Source organism: Platalea leucorodia (genome assembly GCF_965183815.1).
Source record: "Platalea leucorodia genome assembly, chromosome: 9".
Lineage (NCBI taxonomy): Eukaryota > Metazoa > Chordata > Aves > Pelecaniformes > Threskiornithidae > Platalea > Platalea leucorodia.
The window spans coordinates 30,071,036-30,097,239 of NC_138831.1; the positions used below are offsets into that span (position 1 = coordinate 30,071,036).

The following is a 26,204-nucleotide window of genomic DNA, read 5'->3' on the forward strand; positions in this document are numbered from 1 at the left end:
CTATCCTTTCCCTGATTCAGCCACTCACCGTGCCAAAAAAGAAAGAAAAGAAAATAACAACTATCCTGGAAAAGTTCTTTTCCAAAACACACCTCGCTCCCATAGACCTGGGCTTCACCCACTAAGCAAACAAACAAAAAGCCAACGAAGTATATAAGCAAGTAAGGCCTAGCTGAGGACATCGGTGTTCCCAGAGCATGTGCAACCTGAGAGCTTCTGGCTCTTGACACAAGCTTTCCAAAGAGGGAACGCTCTCCTTGAGAGGCTGGAGGGTCCAGGAGGGAGAGTGAGCTACAACTGCCTTCAGGAACATAAAATAGGGGAGAGGGGAGTCGAACAGAACAATGGAACGAAACCAAACCCTCCCTCCCAGTACGACTGCAACAGAAGGTTTTTCTACACAATCAAGGGGTGCTGTTCCCACCAGGGCGCCCTTGCTGGGTCTATCTGCCCAGAAGGACTGAGAAACACATCTCAAATCTCCAAACCACTCATCACTTGTACCACCTCCACGTACACCCCCTCACTAAACAGCCTCCCGGCTGGGCCTGGGCAGCAGCGGCCACCTTTGCCGGGGACAGACACCATCTTTCTGCGTGTTCCTTCATACAATGGCACAAGAGAATGAAAACAGCTTTGCAGGAACATTCGCTTCCTTCTTTTTTTGTTTCATTTTATGATTATTCTTTTTTTTTTTTAAATACACAATGTTTCTTCTGGAAGGAAAACTCTCCAGAACTTCACATCCTTAAGGCGTCACGAGTTTACTAGTCAGGATCCACTGGACAGCTTATTTGACAGACCTCCTCCTCTCTTCTCTCCCTTCAGAGCTGTGTGGCTGGATGCGCTCTAAGTGGAGTGCAGGGGGATGACAAATTTGCAGCCGAAGGGTGAGTGGTAATTTATTCCCACTTCTTGAAAGACCTTCTGGGGAATGCCAATGTCACAGAGGTACACACGCCCTGCCCTCTCACCCAGGGGCAGGGGCAGGCCCAAGGCCAGCGACCACTTGGCATCGATGCCCTGCTCCATTTCGTTTATTGGAGGGTCTATGCTGAGGACGGGTGCCCGGTTCTGGTTGGCCCAGTCCACAACTGCTTTGTACCAAGGCTGATCTCTCAAAAAGGCATTTTCATGACAATCCAGGCAGTTGATCACTAGGTCAACAGGGGTATCTGGGAGATCTGAAAGAAACACAAACACCATTGAGCGCTGAGGACCAACCTGAAACCACGAACAAAGGCTCAGTGCCTTCCCTCCTTGCACTGCCAGCAGATTTTTCATTTTTCCTTCCAGCACCCACAGTCTCACCGCATACAGTCTGGACTTCTGTTGTTATTGCCATCCTTCTGCAAAAGACACTGACACTGATATTTGAAAGCTCTTCAGCACTCTGGAGAACATTCACAGCCTCTCAGGTACAAAATCTCATCAAGAGGTCAGCCCTTGAGCAGCCCCAGCTGCTGCTGCTGAGCTGGCTCACCAGTCCAGGCAGCCCAGAGAAGCAGTGGTGTTCTTTCTCCATTATAAAAGGACCCTTTTAAATTCCACAAACTGAAAAAACGGCCTGTTTTTACAGAATGCGCTGACTACCTCTGCCATGGAAAGGCAGCTTGTGTGCTGCACTGCTGCCTGCCCCACTGAGCTCCGTCAGTCTCACTGCACTCACCTGCTCTGTACCGCATCTGCTGCATTCCTCTTACCTCACAGACCATGAAGTCCCGGGTGCAAAGTCTTTTATAACAGGCAAGTAGTTCAGCCAGCAGAGCACAGCCCCCCACCCTGCCACAACACAAAACATTGTGCAGAGCCCTAATTCCCAGGTTTGTTTCTCCCCAGAAGTTTAAATGAAACACGTTTGAAAATACCGCTGGTAAGATGACAAACAGAAGCCAGCTCTCTCACAGAAGCCGGAGCATCAGTTTATTCTAGGACAAACTAAGAGATCTGAGTTTTGACAGCTGCTGGGACTAGTTCAGCAAAGCTGTCTGTTTGGCTTGAAGCAGCAGTGGGATGCTCATTCACTTGCAGTTTCGATATGCTGAACAAGGAAGGCCCTTATCCTAAGAGAACGGCTGGTCTGACTCGGATCCATACGGCAGCTCTTCCGTACTTGTTCATACAGGAAACATCTGTACCAGCACAACTGCTCCACTGTTGAACCTCTCGAGTCTCTGCTATCCCGCCAGCCTCCGGCCAGCCACCTGCCTATGGCGGTGCCACTAGATGGTGCCACCGGACCGGGCAGGCACCGGCGAGCTGAGCAGCACAGGTCTCTGCGAGGCGTGATGAGAGCAGATCTGCTCCTTGCTCGCTTACCTTTGACGCTGGACACCTGCTGGCCTTGCGTCTTGCTGAAAAGGTTCAGCTCGTTGGTGATGGACTCCAGCATCTTGACAAAGTTGGGTAGGAAAAGGATGACATGGACGTCGTGGTTGGAGAGGTGCCGTCCGCAGCTGATCCCCTGGGCCCCCTTCACGTGGGGGCCGCACAGCAGGGCTACTGTGGGCCGCTGATGCACATTCTTCGGGTTCAGCCTAAAACACAGACAAAAGGGGACTTAATAAACCCAAGAATCTCTTACCTTCTTCCTGTAAGAGGAAAAAAGTCAGTAAAATGCAAATTTACAGGTGTTTTGCAAATCTTCCGTTGCCTCCGAGAAGGAACCCACATCCTTTTGTAGTGCTGACACTAGAGAGCTGCGCTGCTTGCAGGCTCCCTTCAAGACTTCCTTGCACCCGCAGCAGAGAGCACAAGGTCCCAGTCTATCCTGGTTCATCACGCAGCCAGCTTGTACTTTCAAAGCAGGGGGCATTTTTACCACTTATGTAGCACGCCTGAATCCAGTGCAATTTCACTTTTAGGAGGCTTTTTTTCTCTGCCTCTCTGATTTTAGAAGAATGCTAACTATGCAATCCTAAACATATGGTGTGATTTACTCCATCAGCAGAGCCACAGTTAAAAAAAAAAGAAGCAAAACAATTTCTACTCCCCAAGTAACTGCAAAATAAAGTTGATTTATTTCAATGGCCTGCAAGCCATCAAGGGTGGCTTACAGTAGGATTTTCAGCTGACAGGGTCAGTGCTGCCTGGTATGTCATCACTTACTGCTCTCAACCAAATGATCAGGTCCTGGTAAAGTACTATCAAATAAACAGATGGAGACTTAAGGCTTACCTTCCATTTCAAGAGCAAATAACTTGGAGCATCTATCAACACCACAAAAATACATGTGCAATTGTCTGCCCCCATCAACAATTATGGCAAGTGCAGGCACAGAGCGGACCTCTTCAAAAGAGTCAGCACCTATATTCATGCAAACAGCAGTAAGTGCACTCCAAACCTGCTATCAGATAGGGCCCTCCAAAAGAGCAGGATATTCTCAGTTTAGGTGTAGATGCCCAAAAGCTAATTTAGCATTGTGAAAAGCTAAGAAGCACTTTGTTTTCATAAGCTGACTTTTGGTTTTATTGACATCATTAAATTGTAACATGTGAAAACAACAAAGGAAAGGTTTACTTATTTGCAAAAATGAGTAGCTCGCCAGAAATTCTGCAGTGGTTTAATCTGCCTTGGGTTACACCTGTGCAAAACTCAATTCCCTGGAAAAACTTCCAGTAAATGGAGAGAAAAATCTCAGCTCTGTCTGTTTTGTCTTTGACTGAAGAGACACTTCTGCTTCTGGGACACAGGAGCCAAAAAGAAGCCCTTAGTAAGTCATTCATCCAAGATGGTATATTCAGCCAGCCCTTTTCTAGAGAGGCTAGAGAGGAAAAAAAAGGCAGCACGAACATGGAAACCTACTGTAAGACTTCCTTCCACTTCAGGAGCCTGAGCCTCACACTTGTTTTCATGATTATTTGGAAACAGGCTGATACGCAAGCTACAACACAGGTCTGCACGGCATTGGGATAAGTTTTTTCTTTTAGAGGCAAGGAAGGCAGAGAGGCGACAGCTGCCTCCAGCTGCAGGACCACTGAGGGACTAGCGCAAGCGGCAGCAGGCATCCATGTTACATTTACCTCAAAAGTAACCTCTCGGCCTCTTTTACCTCAACCCCACTTAGCAGAACAAGGTAAGCTGAGCTCTTCTTGAGGGGCAAACCCACAGCAGAGTGAAAGGGAACAGCTTTACCTGTTGGGCCCCCCAAGGAGGCTCAGGGCCATCTGACTTGCACACACTCCCATCATCTCCAGCCTCCGCTCCAGAGTCAGCCCGTGTTTCTCAGCAACCGAGAGCAGCTTTTTGTGAAGCTCGTAAGACACGCTTGGAACGACCAGCCCGGAGTCTAGGATTCAGAGAGAGCAGAGGGAGGAAGAAAAATGGGTATAATCGGAGACTTTTTCAGAATGCTGCAGTCTGGTATGGTTTTATAGGACAGCACTTAGAAATGATGACAGTGAAAAGGCTTATTAGCTGTTACCAAGGGTCTGCTTAACCCAGTAATCCAGGTTCCTTCCAAGACCATCAAAGGAATCCAAACTAGTGCATTAGAGTCAGCTTTCTCCAAGTGAAGCACTGACAGCTAAACACAACCACTCCACTTGAAATAATAGACATTTCCACAAAAATTCAGCAGGCAGCTGGCCATTTTAGCAACACGTGGACTGAGAAGGCCTTTTTGACTTACAGATTGAATATTAAGTTCTTTCTTAATGATTTCCAGGCCACCGGTGCTTTAACCCACACCCATGCCCAAACACATATAAGTGCTCCTAATCACTGTGAAAGTCAGAAGAGAAGCTGTGAAACAGAAAAACAAACAAACCAAACCAAACCAAAACAAAACCAACAAAAAAAGCTTGGATGCATTATGCTTCCTGATATCAGTAGGGATCAGCCCCAAACTTGTAGCCCCTAACCCACGTATCACAGCAAAAGACGATGTCCCACATTTACTAAGTACGTGTTCCCACGACCTGAGCTGTGCCGTGCCAGAAGGGCTGGCTTCAGACACAAAAGCTGAATCACGATACACTGAGGCAGCAGGGGAACGATACGGCTGAAAGAGTAAAGTCTGTAGAAAAATACTTCTCAGATGTTTTTGACAGCGTGGTCTGCGAGCCAGGAAATGCTCCAGCATACAGATCAAGCTAAAACAAGCCAGAGAGGTTTTGTTAAGCACTGAGAACAGCGCCTGCAGTAGGAAGCAATACAATCCTTCCCACTCACTTCTACAGCAAACTTGCCTGGAATCAGCAGGTAAGAGAAACACAAACCTGAATAACTGTTCTGGACAATTCTTCATACTTTCCTTCTCCAAGCAGGCCAAGCCTGCACTGACTTCACAGAAATAAACCCTGCAGTAAGATCTGTAAACTCTCCTGGAAATAAATAGAGAGGATTCCTTGCCACCAAAATGCAGCTCGCTCTGAGGGGAGCCACAGCAATTTTTTGGTGGTGTGTTGAATAGTGGAGAACAAGGAAACGGAACATAATTACTTATGGTATATGGAGAGAGAAGTGCAAAACGTGACAGGTGAGAAAACTGCTGCAGCAGCCAGCCAGATATCCCTGAGTATCTTCAGCCACAGAACTCAGCCTCTCTATCCTAACTTTTCTCCAAAATGATTCTGATATCCAAGCCCCTTTGCTCTGCGTCTGAGGATTGGCACCTATGTGGAATTAGAAACACATGCTATTCTTCCCTTGAAACATCCTGCTGCAAGGCCTGGATGTCCTTAACTGTCTCCCAGCTAAGGAGCAGCACAGATTAATTCCCTCCCCACACAGGATGGCCACACAGCTGGAGCATAGCTGCCAGCAAGAAAAGCCCTCAGCTCCTTCTGTTCACATCATTCATAAGCACTGCTCTGAGCTAAACAAGCAATCCCAGCAGAGTCCAGCTGAGCAAGGGCTCTGTAAATTTACTGTTAGTTCCTACTCTAGGACAGGCAGATGAGGTGCACAGGAGTCAGGCACGATGGGTCAAAAAGGTCCACGACTCAGACCGACACCTGCTACAGCTCAGGCATGATGCCAAACATCAGGCCAAAGCGTGAACTCGCCAAACATCAGGCCAAAGCGTGAACTCGGTCCTTCCATCAGCACGCTCTGCTTCTGCCATGTTCAACGGCCAGCAGCCCTGACTCACCCTTGCACTCCCATCAGCCGCCCCGCTGCTGAACTTGGGGTGACGGCAGCCACCCAGGTGCTCATTGCAGCCCAGCGCTGAGGAGCACGGCAGGGCTCGGACCGCCTGTGCTAATGGGAAAGAGTCGGGGGAACATGACATGGCCCAGTGAAAGCACTCTGCAGCGATACAAGCTCAAAGGGGAACAGCCGCAGCGTACACATCCGCTCAGAGAGGAAACCTAACAGTTACTTGTGGGCTCGGGCTCTTTTGCAGACAAAAAACTGAAAAAGAACCCATTGTAACAAGCAAGTGCCACATTCAAATAAGAAAAGCAGTGTGTATTTTAATTGTGAGGAATTATTTGTACTGCCATATTCCCCCAGGGTGCCCCAGTCACAAACCACTAAGTCAAGCTATGGCGGAAACGGCAAGTTTTCTACATCTTGAGGTTTTTCAGAGTCAAATCGGAGGTATTCCTGCAAGGCAACAGTAAAATGTTGTGGAGCAGGTCCTGCTGAATCCTTCTAGCCTTCATTTCTGAACTCACCGGCTAGCGCTCTGCAGACACAGAGTGCCCAAACATGTTCAAACACTTGATCTTGCATGCTAACCACTGATTAAGCTACCTCCGCTAATAGTCTTTCATTACATGCAGCGCACATGCAAGCATGAACATTATCAAAGTCATTTCAGATTCCTGATAGCAGCCGCTGAACACTTGGAATCATAAGCCACTAATAAGCCTAAGCCCGTCACACTAGTCACGCACCTGCCCTGCGTTCACACACCCTCTTAGCCTCCAGAGTCACGCAAGGCTCGGCTCTGCCTCTTTCTCATTCATATTTTTGCTACTTAATCAGGTCTTGTTTTTTAAGCTTGAGGGAGGACTTGGAATGAGTGACCTGCGGTCAGGATCTCTCCAAACAGTTTGATGGGACGCATCCTCTGCTAACCTGAAACAGAGGGCTCCCAAACTGTACTTTTGCTCCTTCTGACCTGCAGGACCACACATTCCCTGCTTAAATTTTGCACAAACTCCCCAAACTAGAAGGGTGAAACAGCCAATCCGTACCTTGTACCTACCCAATTTAGTACGACTGTTGCAGACATCTTCTCTGTAACCATTTACATCTTCCCCTCAATCACTTCCCCAGACCACGAGCTTTAGTAAACCTGCATTTACCACCAGCTAGATGCAACTCTGTGCCCAGTGGGTTAATGCAAAGGGGGTTACTGGGAGGCAGCAGAGGCATGAGATGAACTTGCATTTAGCACGCCAGTGCTACACTTTGTCCTAATTGCTCCCTCGCAAGAGCAGGCTTAAATGCCAAGAGAACTTCCCTTCTTCGCACTCACGCAAGGCCCAACCAGTCAGACTGGCTTATCAAAACCAGGCCGAGGGAGTTAAATAAACTCTGGCAGAAAGCAACCAAGGAGGCGACGTGTAAACCCACAAACAATAACACTACTGCAACAAAACTGAACTCCTGCCAACTTTAATTATGTTTGGGTTGGACAGTGCATCTTTATTGTTTGGTAATGAAGGTAATAAAATAAATTAGCTCAGGCCTTTTAATATTAAATAAATGTATTTTACAGCTGCCTGGGAAAAAAAAAAAGGCAGATATAGACTAAACAGTTTTGTGACATGCAGAGTATTGCTGAAGCCTGATGAAACATGAAGTATTCTCCGTTTATGAGGCACACTCAGTGCTGGGCACTACGACTGAAGACAAGTTATCTTGTCAGGCTCCACTATGCAATGCTACGTGCATACTGCTTGGATTAAAACACCCTATGCCAGCAGAAGGACTGAGTTAACTCTCCACAAATTAACGAAACAAGAGTTTTTTCCCCAAACAAGCCCAGAGCAATGTTGCTGTCAGAAGCCCAAACGCTTCCCATGCTTTCAGTTGCAGGAAGAAGGGGGGGGGGGAAAAAAACCAAAAACAAACAAAAAAAACAACAAACAAAAACACACAAAAAAAAGAGAGAGAGAGAGGGTTGCTGCTTGAGTAGCTCAGTGTGTAAACCCCGTCTTTTCTCTCAACTATTTTAGCAGCTCTCTAGCTGCTAAAATAAATACAGGCAAGCTGCAGGAATGGATGAGATGGAACTAGACTTGGGATCTCCTGAAAGCTGTACGTAAAGCCATTAACTCTTTCCTTTAGCAGTAAGTAACTCCAGGTTCCAGAGCCGCACAGCTCATGGTCTAAGATGCAGTTATGTGATGTGGGTATAACTCTTGCCCAGTTTAAGCAGATGGGATGTTACTTGCTGTCTTTTGCTGGTTGTAAAACTCAAGCCACCTGCCTGCAGACTCAGCAAAACACAGTTACTTGCCCCACAAACATGAATGATTTTCTCCACAACCTTAAGGGCTAGATTTTTTTTTTTTTAATCATCATTATTTTTAATTAAGACAAATTCTGCGGGAGTTCTGGCTGACGTTCCAATGTCAGCCTCTCCCAGCAAAAAAAACTGTCTGAGGGACAAAGAGACTTTGCCTCATGACCACTTTTGTTTTCTCCTGCGGTTGGATAAAGTGAACTTAATTTGCACTCAACTCAAAGATCCCAGAAACACTTCACACATTCAATACACACAATCGCTGTAAGGCAGTCATCCATAGACTGAAGAGCTAAAAGCTAGAGACTAGAAAAGTCAGTCAAGGACACGGCACACAAAAAAAAAAAGCCATACTGTCTGCATCATCCTCGCACAGCAGACTCAGCCTTAGTTTTGTAGTCCAACCCTGGCACATAAGCTCCGCGTGCTGCATTGCTTTACTCCTAAGCACGCATCTTCTTTCACTATCTCCTTACTGCAGGGAAAAAAAATTCCTGAAGGACAGGTTTAAAGTCTGGTTAGGGGAAGCACAGAGAAATAAATATCAACACTTAGTCGAATTTTTTGAGCAGTCCTGCTTTCACTCAACAAGTGTCTATCTCAAATTTCTATAGCAGCTGAGTTTGAAAAATCCCACTATTTTCCAGAAGAGACACAGCACATTTTCTACACTAACAGCATTAACGACAACCTACTTTGGGCAAAGCCTTAGGATAACATCAGGGAAAGAAATACATATCTCACCTACGTGGCATACAGCTCTCCTTTTTACTCATCTCAGTGTGCTCATAAAGACACTTTCTCAGCAGAAACAAAGTTAAGAGGAAAGGAGAGATGAACTGCAAAAAAAGAACGATTTGGAGAGCTTGGTATGCTTGAGATTATATTATATAGAGTCACTGGTGATGAACTGAGATATTCCATCCTACTGCAAACTCCTCTGAGCTCCAACATACCTGCAGAACATTGGCTTTGCAGCTACTGCTAAAAGACCTGATCCCAAAACACCATGCTGTTCAAACACAGATCGTTTCAATGCTGACAGCCAAGAGAAGGAACAAAGACAGACCTATGCCAACACACATTTCAGTTCTCTAGCTGGAGAGCTCTGGAAGTAGAAAAAGACAGCTCACGCCTCCTAAAAAGGATCAGCCTCTCCAGGGAGGCAGATTTCTGTCAAACAGTTGTACTTCCCCTTTCAAGCATCATGTAATGGTAAATAGACAGATCAATAGCGGCCAGCCCAAAAGAGTAAAGACTAATTATGTATTTGGGAGAGAACCCCAGGGATGGACTCTGCTCAGTCATGATCAAAGACCTGGTAAGTTCTATTAGCTTCAGGTTTTTATTTTTGTTCAGAAGAGATCCTCATCTTCATCTTCCTCATCTTCCCTGCTTACTTCTAAAACACCCACTAGTATACCTACATGACAGCCTGGCTCCATAAAATCAGCTCTAAGAAAAGCATCCTGGTGGACTGAAGTGTTTATCAAGCTTTGCTTACATCCTACACGGATCGACTTATTTTAGTCAGTAATAAAAACACAGGCTGGAAGCCCTGCAGATTAGTCTTTTGGAGAATTAACATCGGTAGTTTGCTGGTTTTACCGCTGCACAATCTTGGTTATTTCCTAGCTCCATGGAAACATGGCATAAAAGAGCATGCAAGGATTCACAGATGACTTCTTCTCCCACAGTGACAAGAGCTGGGTATTAGCTCACTGTCAATCACCAGCATCCCTTTGTTTGTGCTATTATAGCAGACAGAATAATTATTCTATCAGCCAGAACTCTTTTAAGCCTATCATCTTCAAGATTGGCCTAGGGAAAAAAATTATGAAGTACTTATTTCTCCTATGACTAGGAAGTGCTTTTTCCAAGTAAAGCTCCCCTTAGGAGTCCAAAGACAACTCTGTAGGGAGAATTCAGAAGCAGAAAGAGAATTCCTGCCACAGATACATCCAAAATCATGGCTTTCGGGGCTACTGGCACTCTCATTTAACTTCAGCAGCTGCTGCTCTTTGAGCCACTAAGAGAGGAAGGCTGCCTACAGCTTAGCATCCTCCCTCCAGCTGCTAAACAAAAGAAATCAGGATTTTTTTCAAGTGACAGTCCATCATTACTCCCAGCACACTAAATATCTTTCTGTCCCTCGGAGGGCTGACTCACTACAAAAAGCACTAGACTGAATGCCAGAAACAGTAGGCAAGTTACAACTGTTTACAAGAGCTTTTGCTAGATATCCATTAGCATTTCCTAAGCAAAAGTAAACTTCCTCAGCGGACACAAAGGAAGTCACTCTCTGTGGGAAAAACATCGAGAGAGACACAGCACTGGGACACTTTTATCATTCACAGTCCTGTGAATGTGCCCTGCTTAGCACAGGCGACAGGGAACTGTAGCTGTCAATACTCTGCCCGTTGTGTGACATGACAGCTTTTCTTCCAAACAAATCCAGAATTCCATATGGGAGACTAATCACCCAACAGTAGCTAATGAGGCTAGCAAGACCCTGCAACTACAGAGGGGAGTCGTCTGCCACCGTCCCTGTGCAGGCTTGCCAAGAACAAAACAAGAAAGCAGCAGTCCTTTCACTGGGCTGCTCCCTTCAGCACGCCGCAAACGGGGAGCCAAGAGTTTCCATAGTAAAGGATGATGGAGTTTAGCAAAACATGATTTCATTTTCATCCCCTGAATTTACTTACTGATGCTTGCTGCTTATTGCATGTCAGAGTTTTCCTCCTGGGAACTGTACTGCTAGAATACCGTATTGGCCATACTTCTCAAATTGGCAGCTAACAGTAGGTTAGCTTTTGTTTCAGACTAGACATACATAGAGACCCTGTCTCCTCTCAAACAAGCCAGCTGGAAGATGAATTTACAAGTAGCAAATTTAAAAAAAAAAAAAAAAAAAGTGAATCACATGAAAATGAAGGAGTGCTTATTCACACAGCACACAGGCAATCGGTGGAGCTTCTTGCCACAGGACACCGTAGAGATATTGAAAGCTTGCATAGATTTAAAAAGCAAGAGGTTAAATTAAGCAGAAGAAAAAAAAAAATCAAAAGCTATTAATACTGAACTATCATGTCTGCTTCAGGAAGTCTTAAAATTGTGAAAGACAAAGCACTCAGGGAAAGTCTCACTGCCTGTTTACTCTGTTCTTTCACTTTTCCTTAAGTATCCTTGGAAACACAATACTGAGCTGGACAAGTTCTGATATGACCCAGTAAATTTTTATCTCGTTCGAGAGCAGAACAGATTAATAGGAAGATGGATGACACAAATGGAAAACTATGATATTGATGTATAGCAGAACCATTGAAAAACTGACCTTTTTTTAGAATTGAAAAGCAGCAAATCATTGCAAACGAAATCAGCTTCCTTCTGTGAAGTGTTTCACACCCCAGATGGAGTTTCTGGGCAGAGAAAGAATGACAGATCAAGGACCTGATCACGCTTCTGCTTGGCGGCCAGGCCACCAGGATATTAGCTATTTGGTGTCTCTCTACAAAAAGATCTGAAGTTTGATTTTATTCTGATGTGGAAAAGAAAAGTTCCTGGAATGCGCAAGTTCCTACATTCTGCAAATGCTAGAAAGCATGCAAACTGAACCACAAGTAGGCTAAAGTTACAGGGAATTGGCACCTAAGTGTAGCACAAAGTACACATGCTACACTTCATAGCATGCGTACGTATAGAAATAAAAAGATTCATTACAGTAAAATCCATCAGCATACAGAACCGGCTCCTGGTGAAAGCACCATTACTTGCTGCTTGCCCAAAAAAACGCAAACCAAACAAAAAAAACCTACTGAACATGAAATGAAACCAATCCTATCCTTCCCCAGAGCCATGGATTAGGAGCTGAGTAATCATTCTCCGCATTCTGATTTTAGGAGCGTTGCCTCCCTGCAGCCGGGCAGCTCACTGACCCACCCCACTACTTTCACTTCCATCCAAGAGGCTACTTAGCAGCAGCAAGGACCAGAAATCAGACTTGCAGGAGAACATCTGCACGGCAGCTGGCACCAGCATGCTGAGCTAGTTTTCCTTCATGATACACTCGACAAATACTTCAACTCAAACATCTGCCTAAAAGTTTTTCTTTCCTTTTATAATTAAGACTAGGAAAGCAAAGGAGAGAAGGACATTCTTTACACACACATGAACATGTTTGTCCAGCTTTCTGGGGCTCGATCACTCACACAGCAGCAGTGGACAGTAAGTAACTGTCCCCACATAAAAAGTAACTGACCCCACATAAAAAGCCTTTCGTACAATGAATGTTTGGAATTGTGGATGGGAAGAGCCAGAACTGTTTCTTTTTACACTGATGACGTTTAAAGTTCCGCAAAACCATGCGGAAATATATAACTACCACCCAAGGAGTACCAGAAACACATGAAACCTCCTGCCTCTTACCAAGAAAGCAAAAATTACAACATGCTACCATGTACCCGAATCCTGAGACCATCCCTCCCTCTCAAGAGCCAGCAACCAAGTCCACACAGGTTTGTCATGCTACTGAAATCAAAGCAAGGATTCAAATGGCTCGTATTCAATTTCCATTCTTGTTATCCGAATATCAGTTTTGTTCCCCACTGCGAAAACACTTACCTTGTTGCTGCATCTGAATATTTTTTATCTTGGAAATATTGCAAAGAAAGGTTGTATGTAGATACAAGGCACAGATCCAATCTTACGTAAACGAATGCCCTTGCTTGTACCACACTAAGCTGCTACACACCCCTTGGGGAAAACAATCCACCACACGTGCCCCAGAAAAGTTGCATCCTTATCAGTAAGGGATGTGGCATACCCGTGCAGAATTCTTTGTTAGCGTTCTGGGGTACGACAATCCTTCTGTAGACTATGGGCTCCGATTCCAAGATGTTCTCATCGTGCCGATAGCGAGCTGGTTTCTCATTTGGGGTCCCTCGGGAACGAGTGCCACTCCTCCTCTCATAAGTTTCAATCTCTTCAAACACGGCTGCCTTGTCAAAAAGGGCCAGGTTCCCTTCAAAATCAAAATCTGTGTCTGGGATTTCGTCAATGTCATCCCCAAAGCACTCATCATCTTTGCTCTTCATTTGCCCGTTTTTCAGGCCACTCTTCTTTGGAGTCACTTGGTTTGGATGACGGCTACTGGATGACCCTGAACAAAAATAAAGCAAGTTGAAAGTGTGTCATAAATGGAAAAAGCCACGTTTGCTCATACACTTTCTCAGCAAATTTTGTAAGAGAGGGGAGTTATGCTTGCAGTCCACAGATTCAAGGGATACTCGCTTCCCAGAGAAGCTGTAGACCTCATCTTTGGCATTACTCATGCATCAGAAGAGAGACTTTCAGGGACTTTCCACTGGCAAGGTTAGAAAAACAAGCTTGACCACAGTAGCAAAGTAAGTGTTTCTCCACGTTTTATTTAATCCAAGATAGTGCCACATTAATGATAAGATAATAAGCTAGCCATGATCTAGGACAGTTTTCCTCCTATACTGAGCCCATGCTCACGCAGGCATGTAGCCCAAGACCTTCTTTGGAATTTCCCTAAATTTCAGAGACTAATTTAGGTGTTTTCTTCCATAACCGGCTGGCCACCTATTAATGATCTTTAAGGGACAACTTAAAACCCTGAATATAAAGCATTTCTTTTTGCTCACACTTGCTATCAATAGGTACACATTTCTGTAGCAATATGAAGTCCTTTTCCTTATTCCTATTGCATTATTCTACTTATTCATCATCTTGCATGTTTGAACACACTTCTTTCCAATCACAAGTAATTGTGAAAGCCTGATTCCTCTGGAATGAGAGTGATGAAAGTCTCCTCATTCCCAACTTATGGCTGATCAAGGACTGATACAAAACCATATGCAATTAGGAGGTCAACGTATCCCTCTACTTGCTTATTTCTTATATTATTATTCAGGTCACCCATACAAATGCAGGTCCAGAAAGCATTAATCTGTTTGTTACATCCGTTGTTAAACTTGCAATTACTAGAAAATATTTCAGGCCAATTCCAGCAATTACAGGTATTGCCTAGAGTGTCCAACAGATGGAGTAAGACTTACCACACCAAAACTGCTTGCTCTACTAAAATATTTCTCATAGTTTATTATAATCGCCTTTGCGAGTAATTTATACAAGAGTTTATTGACAGAATCCATTTGATAATGCAAATTACCACCAAATTACCATGATGATGTGTGCTCTTTATATACCCCCTCCATAAATGAAAAAGCAGTGTTTTTTTGTCTTTACACATTATTGCCAATCAGTGAGAGAAGACAGGAAGAATTTCAAGTCATCTAAGCATACTTAGAGAACATCCCAAAAAGATTTGCAAAAGGCATGACCTTCATGGCCTCCCATAAACCTCCCTGTCACCTTCCTAAGTGCAGACAAGTCTAGCTTGGTCTTGGCAAACCCCTCCTTCTCCCTGCCTGGAAAGGCTTATTTGTAACCTCAGGTCAGACCGGTGGAGCAGCTGCAAGCTGCCTAACAAACCTGAGCTCTAATTTCCCACATTTCCAAAGCGTGAAATCCTCTACTACATCGACAGGAACAGCAATTCCCCTAGAAAGCGAAGGACCCTCCTCCTGTCCGCTGTTTCTACAGGAGCATTCATTCATTTCAGGATCAGGACAGGAACCAGCACATTCAAGACCAATGCGCCTGTTCCAGCCAAGTTAACAAACAGAACTCGTCTCTCTATGGCAAAGTTATTCAGTAGCTCAATTACACAACTTAAATTGCAGCCAATAACTCCAGAACACCCTTATGATTACCTAAAGCCTTCATAGAAAACACCACAAGAACAGACGGGAACAGAGCGCGCTTGCCTGGAAGATAGAGGCAGGCTTGCCTGGAGTTCTCAGAACTTATCAAGGACTTTGCAGGCTCTGGCAAATTTGTTTTACAGCATGATATTGAGTTCATCTAACACCACATCTAAGTTCTGCCATGCTGAAAGATGACTTGCTAAGGATATGTACTTGGTTTTATTCTCAATTAGGAATGCATTGTCTCAGCAAGGATTTTCCCCTGTTTATTTTCTCCCATATTGTAGACAGTGCGTCACTTTTTTTTTTTCCTAGAGAACTGTTTCACTGACTAACCTGAAAACTTTCCCAGCCCCAACAGCAAGGAAGCTCTTTGAAACGCTCAGCAGCTCCTTCTCTGGTGTCTTAAGTACTTGAGCTAAACAAAACAGACCTGAACACCCTAAAGCACTCCCTCTCAAAGTTGCTGCAGCTCCAGTCTCCAATTACGCCATAATTCACAAGTCCAGCAATGGCAAAAAAGTGCACAAGAAGTCAGAGTCCAGTATTTCCCACCTTGAAAAGCAGGAGATAAGACCCCAAATCTTCAAGGCTTTGTGGAATCATCAAGCAAAACCCCCCACAATGATAATTTTCCTAATGTGAGTAATTTGTTGTTCTGGTAGGGTTTTTGTTTTAAACATGAGCTTGAGTGCTCTAGTTATACCAGTTTAAAAACAGTTTTGCCCAAGCATCCCTAGCAAGCACTGAAGAGACTGAAAGAAAGAACTTTCCCCAGCTTTATCACCTGGCCTAATGAAAGATGTTGGCTTTTCCCTTTCTTCTCCAACACCATTGTATCATTATAGCCACAGCGCTGCTATGTTAAATAAAATATCTTAAAGGGCATCTACAAAGTTAGACAGCTAATAGCATAAGTCTCTCGCAGCAACACAGCTGCCCTGCCTAGTGGATTTACTCTAACCTCATTGCATCGTGAAAATCCACACTGACCACAGCACAAAGCCACTCAACTCTTCAAACCAGCAGTATCAGTACAACAGCCAGCATGAAATATTTATTGTGCATATACTGGAGCAACTAGCTATACAGAGTTGTGTGGTCAGCGTCACCACACTTTGACAATACTCTCTATTTATAGAGTCTCTATTTATAATAATTTGAAATGACTACCAACTACAGCAGGTAGATAATTTTCAGAACAGTTAATTTCAAGCTGCTGGAGTCATGAAGGAGTTTTTATAAACAACTGGGTGAGAACAGACTGCTGTAATACACCTTTTGCCAAGAAGCCACTGAAGGACAGATAGCAGAATTCAAGAATTGCTGGTGACAAAACCCAATATAGGAGAGAGAAAGCATAAGTCTTTCTGGAAAGGAGAATTCCAGTATACAAGCTATGACCAGACATTTACATCCACAGTTTTGAGAGAAAGGGAAAGCTTTTTACCAGTGCACAACTTCCAAATTTGACACATAAACCACTCCAAGGCTGTACACAACTTGATATGGGGCTAGCAACTACGACGACCAACAAGGGAATTGCATCCAATGCTGCTGCTATCGGCCACATAAGAAATAAAAACTCAGACCAACACAACAGCAGAGTTCTCCAAATGTTCACAAACTCCAGGTTGAAGCAATAGCCAAGGGACTCTCAGAGTTGAGGTGAATAAGCTGGACCCTACAATGAACACAATGGCAAAACAAGCCTGCTTCTCGTGTCAATGTCAAGTGTTACGGCAACTCAGTTCATTCCTGGTACCCAACAAGAGTTTTTACACTCATTGCCAGATTCTTCTGCAAACAACTCCACGCTACCCTCAGCTGACCTGAAAAGCAAAATGTGGGGATAGATGCACCGCTGCGCAGTGGATCCAGGGGACAGAAGCAGCTGATGCGAGCAGCGTGTAAATGCTGACAGAATAAAAAGCTGCACTAGAAAAGCTGCGAGAACAATGGCTGGAAAGCTCCCCGGGCTCTCCTGCAGACACAATGAATGGGAGCCAAGACCGTACCTCATCCAAATGAGATGTGCCGGCATTGTGGTGGGCAGCTCTCTAATCCATACCAATGGATGCCAACTCTGAAATACTGCTGACCCACACAACCGGCTGACTTTTCACGGAGTGAATTACAACCTTGTGACAAAGTTGCACAGAACACGGCAGAGGCCTCCTACAAACTCCAAGCAAAGTTACATGGTGTTCCTCTTCAAGCATCGCCATGTAGACAGGCAAGACAACTGGCAGCTGTTCAGGGAAAAGAGAAACACCTAGAAGGAGGGCAGGGGGAGGGAAAGGAAAACTCAGGCAGAAGAATGTGAGATAAGGCTAACAGTAGAAGTGTCTGCTGCCTTCCAGGGCACTAGTGTGACAGACCAGACCAAGGCATTGCCTGAAAGCCACTATTCACAGCTGTGCTTGCTTCCACGGCCTGATCCGGTCCTCTGCCAAGCAGCTACAGAAATCCAGGCCTTCTAGTCTAGCTCCTTTCAGATCACAACTTCCAGTGCCTCTGCCCTGTGTGCGTATATGCGCAAAGCTTATTAAGGAGAACAGCACATGGCTCCATGTCAAGTTGGCAGCTCGACGCTGCACAGAAAAGCGCCTCCCTCAAAAGATAAACAATACTTCTCAGGCTTTTTTTGTTTCTTAGGAAAAAAACCTTTTATGTATAGCACACAAGCAAACGTAAAGTCTCTAGCAAGCTGGCCGCCTTCCTGTAAGATCCCTGTGGGAGATTTTGCCGCCAGCCCTGGCATGAACGAGCCCAGTGCCAGCACGGCACAGAAGCCATTGTTGTGAAACCTGCGCTGATATTTGCTGTTTATTGATTCCTGTCACACAAGTACTCCAAAGGGGGAACTTTGTCCCTGACTTAGCACGCTAAAGGGCATCAAAAGGTCAACTTTCAGCTCTGCTAAACCCTGTATGACTTAAGTTCTAGATGAAATCTCAGCCCATTCTCCTCCGGACGCCTGTGCCCACCATCTCCATAGAGCCAGGACCTCTTCCATCCTCCTCCCCAGATTCACATATCATTTGCCCCACTCTCCAAACACAGATATTTTAGAGGGTAAGAGTTCACTTTTCTACCTCATTTACCCTAAAATAAATCCAAGCTAACAATCTACATCTAGCACCTTGCTCAACGTGTTTCAAACAAAGTCTGTAAAAGAAAATAGTAAAACACTCAAAACCAGACAGGCTTGTAGGTCACCAAGGAGCGCGTGCCTTCCCCTCCACATCCTCCTGGCCTTCCTCCTCCCATCAAGCCTGTTTGGCAATCATTTAAATAAAGAAGTGAATATGAAAAGAGTTACAACCCTTTCAGAAAATAATACAGCTGTTGGCGGGGGAGGAAGACTTCCAGAGGTCCAGGAACTTCTCCACCTAAACACAGTCTTTGATCTCCTTCTTTAACTGGCCTTGCCCCCCTTGGATTTGTTTCTTTTCTGAACACAAAAGCAAGGGAAAAAATGAAGTCATGGAAATATGCTGGACAGATACTGATGCTTCAACAATTAAGTCATGGAAATATGCTGGGTACATACTGACGTTTCAATAATTGCACGATGAAGATCTGGAAAGGAGCATAGCCCAGGGGGCTTTGAGAAAAAAAGAACATACCCAATTTTGGCACAGCATGAGAGCTGGCTGAAGATTTTATGAACAGAAATAAAAATAACTGATGCTTGACTTTGAGATGCATTGATTGTATCTTTACATCATTCTCATTAGAGCCCGTTAATTTGTATTTTCAACAACACAGCATATAACATTTGTAATTACTTGCAGGGTGATGTTGTAATAGGTTATGGTTATACAGGCTTTAAATAGAAAAGCTTTATAATATTGCAGTTTGTTTCCAGTTCCTTTTAGAGGAAAAACGGAGGCTGGCAATTGGGCAATTTTCAAATAGGAAAGATAGCAGGAATGAGGAAATCACTGTAACTGGCATTATTCAGCTCTGCACTTTCTAGCACTTGATGCTGGTGAAGCAGAATACACAGGGTGGGACAAGGAAGATCTCCACTTCACTCATTAAATTTCAATATTCACTTTAACAAATAAATTGTTAAAGAACTATTTGCTTTTTACATAAATAGGCGTCAACCACACTTCTCAGAAATGCTGCAGTAAACGCCAGTACGTTGCTCTTTGCATACTCAAACAGGGCCGTTCTTTGGGAGACTGAAACAGGGATGGGCAAAAAGATGTATACGACAGAAACATATGGTGCAATTGTAGGGCAATTTACAAAATAATCTCTTTCTATTCATACTACAGCTCACGTCCCACCATATCATTTGTCTTTGCAGCCACCTACAGCCCCAGTCCCTCCAGTTCCACCGTAGCCAGCGCAACACAGCATCTTCCTAAGAGCTGTCAAATATCAGTTGTGCCTCTCCCAAACACCAGCCCGCACAGCTGGAGGCTGTAAGGAGAGGCAGCTGCTTCCTTCAGCATCTTTGCTGCTCCTCTCCGCCCTCTGTTCATACACATCTTTTCCCTGTTACATCCCAAATCCCTGTAGTGTCCATCCCTACTATTCTCAGCCCAACCTCTAAGCTCATGCCAGCAGTGACAGAAGAAAGGGGTAAGAGATCACATCAGGATGTTGGGTGGGGAGAGAAAATGGAGCGCGTTTTTCTTCTTAAATGTTGTCTTATGTGTCCTAAAACTAAATAAATTAACGCACCCTGAAAATAAAAGCTGGTATCTCAGCAACAGGAATGTGAATTTGCAGTTCGCACACCAATCTGTTTTGGAAGTACATAACAGCACCCCGCTTCTGTCCTGAACGAGCAATAGATTAGCTTTTGTGACCATTCCCCTTCATACTACCGTGTTCATAAGAGAACAGTCTGCAGCATTTTAAAGTTCAGAAAGACTAATTTCCTTTAATGGGCTTCAAGAGAAAAAAAAAAAAAACAAAACCAACTTCAAATCAGGTTTGGCATGGGAAGCTTGCCAAACTCCCACAACACAACCAACATCCCATCAAAAATGGTCCTGAACCTAATAAATAAAGCCATCCACATAGCCCCTTCTTACCCACACGATTCTGAGGGTTACTCTGGACAGGCTGACTTCTGAAACAGCAAGTACATGGTCATGAGGCGCCTCAGTAACACCAGCCTTTATGGGCAAATAATGACATCATCAGTTCTGCTACAACCTTCCCAACCTGCTAACTAGGTTGGCTACAGGACTGCGCGGCGCAAACGGCATGCTCAAGCACTGCCTTGGGCCCCCACGTGGAATACCCTGCAGAAGCCAGGGCAACAATCGTGTGCTCGATTTTCGGCTGATAAAGGGCTATGATAAACAGGGATCTGGCCTCTGCTAGAACCAGCTGCTTTCTGCTGTTCCTCCACAGGAGGAGCAAGCACAAAGAGCACACACAAGTTAACATTCTTACCGTAATCTACTCTCCAGTTATTCAGCTGAACAGCACCAACTTCTCTGCATTAACTTTTCCAGCCTGTTTCTAGCAAGGAAAGGTATTTCATTGGGAATCAAAAGGAATGAAAAGTAGAGTGAAATTTGCCTCTGAAGAACTCTAGTGATAGTTTTGAAGTCTCCCCACAGATGAAAAGGAGTTAGAATTTATGGTCTGCATCAGTGTGATGGCAATGAAGACATCAGTGAAGCAACCCTGTGTCCAATATACCCTGAACACATTTCTGTAAGGTAGCCAGAAGCCTAGAGAAACAGAATGTATTCTAAAACAAAACAAAACAACAACAAAAACAAACCCAAACCAAAAAAAAACAAACCCAAAACCCCAAAACCCAAAACAAACAAACAAACAAACAATACAGAAGTGGTAGACCAGGTCAAACAACCTGCTTCACCTGACTATTCTTACCCAATAAAACCATTTTATATCTCTGTATATAGGCATTTTATGCAAGTGTACACATATATCTTTATAAGCCCAGTCCTGCACGCTTTAATGAAACTGTATGAACATTCATACCAAATTATGGATGAGATTGCATCATCATCTAATCATAAAAGATTTAAAGATAAGTGCCAGACATTTAGAAGATCTATACTTATAACACTTGGAGGCACAGCTTGCGAAGTTTTTCTCCTCACCATTTATCTTCCTCTTCTCCAGACCTTCAAGTGGCAATACAAGTATAAAAGCAAACAAACAGAAGTTTCCAGCACCATTTGAAATGTTCTTGCTGAAGAAGGGAAGATGTTGCAGCAGTAACTCAGGTAGGCAAAAGGAAAGTTGCAGGATGACACATATACTCACAGGAATTGTGTCTACGACGGAAGCCTTTGGATTGAGTCAATGTTTCCATATGTCGATCCATGTAGCTCTTGGAGCACTGCTGCTGTGGAGAGATGATAATATCCTGATTCTTCATGTCCATTCTCCTTGGGATATTCTGCGGGGCACTGCTGGAGATGGGCTTCTTTAACACCTTCCCAGTGCCATTCTGACTGGGACCCACTTGGCATCCAACACCAGGGATGCCCATTTCTGTCTGCTGCAGGTCCCCACATTGTCTGCTCTCCCCTGGTCCTGGGATCTCCAGAATTTTCAGCTCAGTAATGTCACGTGCCCTAAAAACAGGAAAAGAAAACCAGACATTGAGGAATTTAGCATCCAAGGTACCTTTACCAAAAAGAACCCCTAAAGAAAAACATGCAACATTGTACAGTGTTTTTTTTCTGATGGCATTAACAATAGAAACAATAAAAAAAATATTTTAATACACAAACAGAGAATATTTCCACAGACATCAAAATATTCAACTGAAATGGTACGAATCTTCAAAATAACAACTCAAGTATTTCTATACTGCACCTGGATTGTGTTTGAAAGGTTCTGTTCCTAGCTGAAACAGGAATCAGTCAAGTAGCAAATGGAAGCAACTGGCACAGGCCTTTGCAGAAGTCTGCATTAATTTAACAGTTTCTAGATAATATAATCAATCTCAGCCTTGAGGCTACTATTACTTTTAATCCATTTCTACAGAAGGCTACCCGTAGGTTAGTGCAATTCACGCTCAGACAAGGACGGCGCTTCCTGTTTCCCCAGAAAAAGGATAAAGAAAACTAATACAGGACTGGGCATGAGCCCAAATGAAACAAAGAAGTGGTTACCAAGACCTCCATTTGCACTGATTGCAAGAGATAAATCAGAAGTTAGGGTCTTCTATTTTAAACTTAATTAGTGTTTGTCCAACTGGGATATAAAAGTAGCAAAAGCTTGCTACAGGCTTCCACACATCTCCTGAAAGAATAGGGTCATCGTCTTTCCTCACTCTCTCTCTCTTCAAAATCCAAGAAAAAAAAAAAAAAAGAAGAGTATTGACTTTGGGGAATCAATCTTATTTAAAAATCAGTGACTCAGAGTCTTAACTATTGTAATATGCCAGATAACAGGAAAATGTCCTGTGACAAGTGACTCTTGTTTATTCTTTTTAAGCACAGTGTTACCAGGAGCCGGTGGGAAAGAACTCCTGAGAGCTACAATACTGCTGCATTAATTCAACTTTTTGGTTCAAAACTCTCTCCTGTCTACACAGAGGAAAGAACATGGCAAGAGACAGAAGGGATGGAGTTGGATTTAATAACTGCACTTAATTTAATTGTATTGGGGCAATAATTTTAATTGATCTACCACTCTGCTTTCTCTTCTGTCACACTTTAATTACATATAGGACAGGTGCTGAGGGCCAAACTTTAAGAGAGTATGCCAGCCCCCTCAATTACCTGAAAACCAAACAACAGAATGTATACACACAATACATATATATATATACACACACACAGAGAGCCTTACCCACAAATAACCTCCAAGTGTGAGCTACACCACTTCTAACACTAGGATCGCAGAGCCAGAAAATAATCTCCTGCACACAAACTAACAGAAACACGAGAGGCACTTCTCATCCAAAGACGCTCAGTAGCAGTAGGGAGATTTAAGGCAAAGTGCCTGTTTCTGGGGAAAAACAAAACAAAACATCCAAACCACCACAGACCTTGCCTGGAAAAATGCAGGAGGAAAAAAGACAGACACTAACCTGAAGGTGACTTCTGGCACGAGGCACTTGACCCCATTATGGAAGGGCCGTGTCAGGGAAATGGTCTGGCTGACCTGATCCACGGCAGACACTCGTCCTTGGTAGACTCCCAAGCTTTCTCCACAATTAATTGACACAATGCTCCCCAGCCAGTCCGTAGCCATATTTCCGGCACACAATTGCTGTAAAGAAACACAGGCCTGGCTGTAACAAGATGCAGAAACTGACAACCCGAAACAGCATCAACGGCATCCCCTGGCCCAGAACCCTGGCTCCCACCCAGGCTCCAGCTTTGTCAGCTTCTCCTTTGTGGGGTGGAGATAACACCCATACAGACACCAAGGATCACAGCGAGCGTGTAGATCCCTGGACAGGGCGTTTCCTTTACGATTGTTTGCGACGCAGATCACTGTTTTCATTGTTAAACAAATAATTTTGTAACTGAATTCAAGACTAACAGCTTCCAACAGCAATATTTAGTATTTAGTTCTCTCTGTGGACACTCTCCCTGTAATTTCAAACAGGGAATTTATCTTCACTTCCCTTTTTTAAAATTTTGGCATATGAACACTGGGACAGAACAATTTTTGTGAATACTCAGCAGTGAGATTGATCTCTGCACGTACAAATTAAAACCAACACCTTTAAGGGAACAGATACAGAGTAGGGGGAAAAAAAAACCAACACTGGAGCCCAGGACAAAAGTCTTCATGCTCTCCAGAGCCAGGAGTATTATTACTGCCGCAATTAGATAAATGAAAAAAGAAAGCTGCACTCCTTTCCAGCACCAACTCCTACCTGAATACAGGAGGAAAAGTGTACTTTGTTTAGTTAGGTATTCAGTCCCACGTAATTCCCTCAGTTTTGATGCTTGACTGAACTTGTATCAACGCACTTTGAAGGAGCTACACACTTCTTTTGATCTGAGATTTCTTCCTCCAGACAAAGAACACAGGAAGATGACAGGCTCACTAGCATCACAGTAGTGCAAAAGAGCTGACAAGCTCATAAATGAAAATGTCTACCATGTGTATTTGCCTTTCATGCTGCAATCAACAGTAACAGGGAGAATGCTTGATATTTACTGTAAGGAACACAAAGACAGAAAGCACAGGAGATAATCCAGGAAGATTAACATCAATATCTTAACCACATTTCTGTGAGAGTCATTTTAATTCTCTTCAAGCCCTTCCTGTCCTGAGCTTCTTGGAAAAAGATGCAAGGAAAAAAACCCTGGAAATAACTAGGATGCATGTATGCTACCAAAACTAACTCACTTCCCCCAGCTTTCAGGGGACTGAAAACAGGTGATGCTTCAAAGAGAAGCAAACACTAAATTTGGTCACTAAGCCGTAAATTCTTCAGGAACAGCCTCCTTTCTTTCCTGTTTTGGTGTATTTATATTAACCCATGAAAACAATGTCTGGATTCCAAGATGACAGCTGATAAAAAGCACTTTCAAAACACAGATAACATATCCCCAAGTATCTGCAGTAAAACTAAAATTTCATTCCCTTTCCTGCTTTTTGTACCTCTTTTTGAAAACAAAGAAGAGAGTTCAGTACACACCACCATCTTACAAGGATCCTTTTCAAACATAAGAGCCTCCTTTCACCAAGGGAAAAAAAACCATAAAAATCTACGTTTGCGTGCAAACGTAAACCAAAAGAAGGGAAACTCCTCAAAGGATCTCATCCTACTACTTTGTGTGCGAAACATTTAGAAGAGGGAATGAACTACACATACAGTGAACGATTTACTACATCACATGTGACAAAAATGAGCACATTTGTTTGTTTACATACACTTGGAAAGTCAAACCTCCTCTCTAATATTCTGCCTTATATACTGAGCTTTTGCCATACAACTCACAGATATTCCCCCACATCTCGTATTTCAAGTATATATTACTTATGTTCCTGCTAGTTTTAAAAGAAACTCAAGTCACGGAGCTTATGCAAACATGCATGCAGCACTTAATAAGCCGAGTTTGTAAGCGATAACTTAGCATGTGATGAGTTGATAGCTTTGCACGCCAGGCACTGCTGCTTGGGAAGAAAGATGCCGCTATGCATGTTATCCCCGTCTGAAAGATGAGTTAGCACGGAGGTGGCTTCGCTCATCTAGGAGGAAAGCAGCCACGGAGCCTACCCGCTCCGTACCCGAGAGACAAGCGGGCATGGGATACATGCTCCCAACAGGGCCCGTCTCCCCGGGCTGGATCAGGGTGGGCTGCCTCCAACCTGAGCCCCACCGGGAAACACAGGGCCCCGCCGCCCGCCTCTGCGTGGACCCCAGCAAGAGGCGGCCTGCTGAGGCCTGGAGCCCAGCGAGGGGAGGCGCTCAGCCCTGCCTCCGCAGGCCTTCCCCTCCCCAGCCGCTCCCCTGGCCCGGCCTCCCCACGACGGCCCCGGGCATACCGGGAAGGGCCTGGCGCCACGGCCGCGCCTCACGGGAGGGCCGGGCGAGGCCCAGCCCCCTATCGAGGGCCCCGGCTCCCCGCGGCCCGCTCCCGCCGCCCCCCCCCCCCCCCCGGGGCGAGGGGACGGGGAGGGGGCCGCCCCCGCCTCACCTGCGCCCGCCGCTCGCTCCCCGCCTCACCCGCGGCCCCGCCGCCTCGGCGACGCTCGGCGCTTCCGTCACTTCCTGCCCTGCGCCCCGCCTGGGAGCGGCGCTCAAGCCACCGGCGGGTGACCATAGAGAGGCGCGGCGGAGTTGACGCTCTACGCGTGCGCCGTGGAAGCCCGCCCCCTCCCCCCCCCCCGTGTGCAGCGCCGAGCACTGCCGCGCGCATGCGCGCCGCGGCCTCCCGGCGCCGCGGCCTCCCGGCGCCCTGCCTCGTGTCCTCGCGGTGTCTGCCACACCTCCGTCACCGCCGTGGCCTCTGCCGCACCTCCGTCACCGCCGTCACACGTCCTCCGTCATGAATGCATCC

The 26,204-nt window shown here is 44.9% G+C and overlaps 1 protein-coding gene across 4 annotated transcripts; it reads right to left on the reverse strand.

Moving 5' to 3' along the window:
• Nucleotides 1-86: 86 nt before the first annotated feature.
• On the reverse strand, nucleotides 87-25,912 carry EDC3 (enhancer of mRNA decapping 3). Of its 4 annotated transcripts, none has more exons than XM_082322153.1 (7): nucleotides 25,871-25,912; nucleotides 23,270-23,451; nucleotides 21,490-21,803; nucleotides 13,248-13,583; nucleotides 4,135-4,288; nucleotides 2,320-2,537; nucleotides 87-1,184 (listed from the first exon to the last, which is right to left on the reverse strand). In XM_082322153.1, the coding sequence occupies exons 2-7, from the start codon at nucleotides 23,431-23,433 to the stop codon at nucleotides 850-852; spliced, it is 1,521 nt and encodes a 506-aa protein (XP_082178279.1). In that variant the 5' UTR covers nucleotides 23,434-23,451; nucleotides 25,871-25,912; the 3' UTR covers nucleotides 87-849. The 4 variants fall into 4 exon arrangements, with proteins under 4 accessions (XP_082178279.1, XP_082178277.1, XP_082178278.1 ...); XM_082322151.1 differs by having other exon boundaries at nucleotides 25,842-25,912; XM_082322152.1 differs by lacking the exon at nucleotides 25,871-25,912 and adding an exon at nucleotides 24,068-25,498.
• Nucleotides 25,913-26,204: the final 292 nt, after the last annotated feature.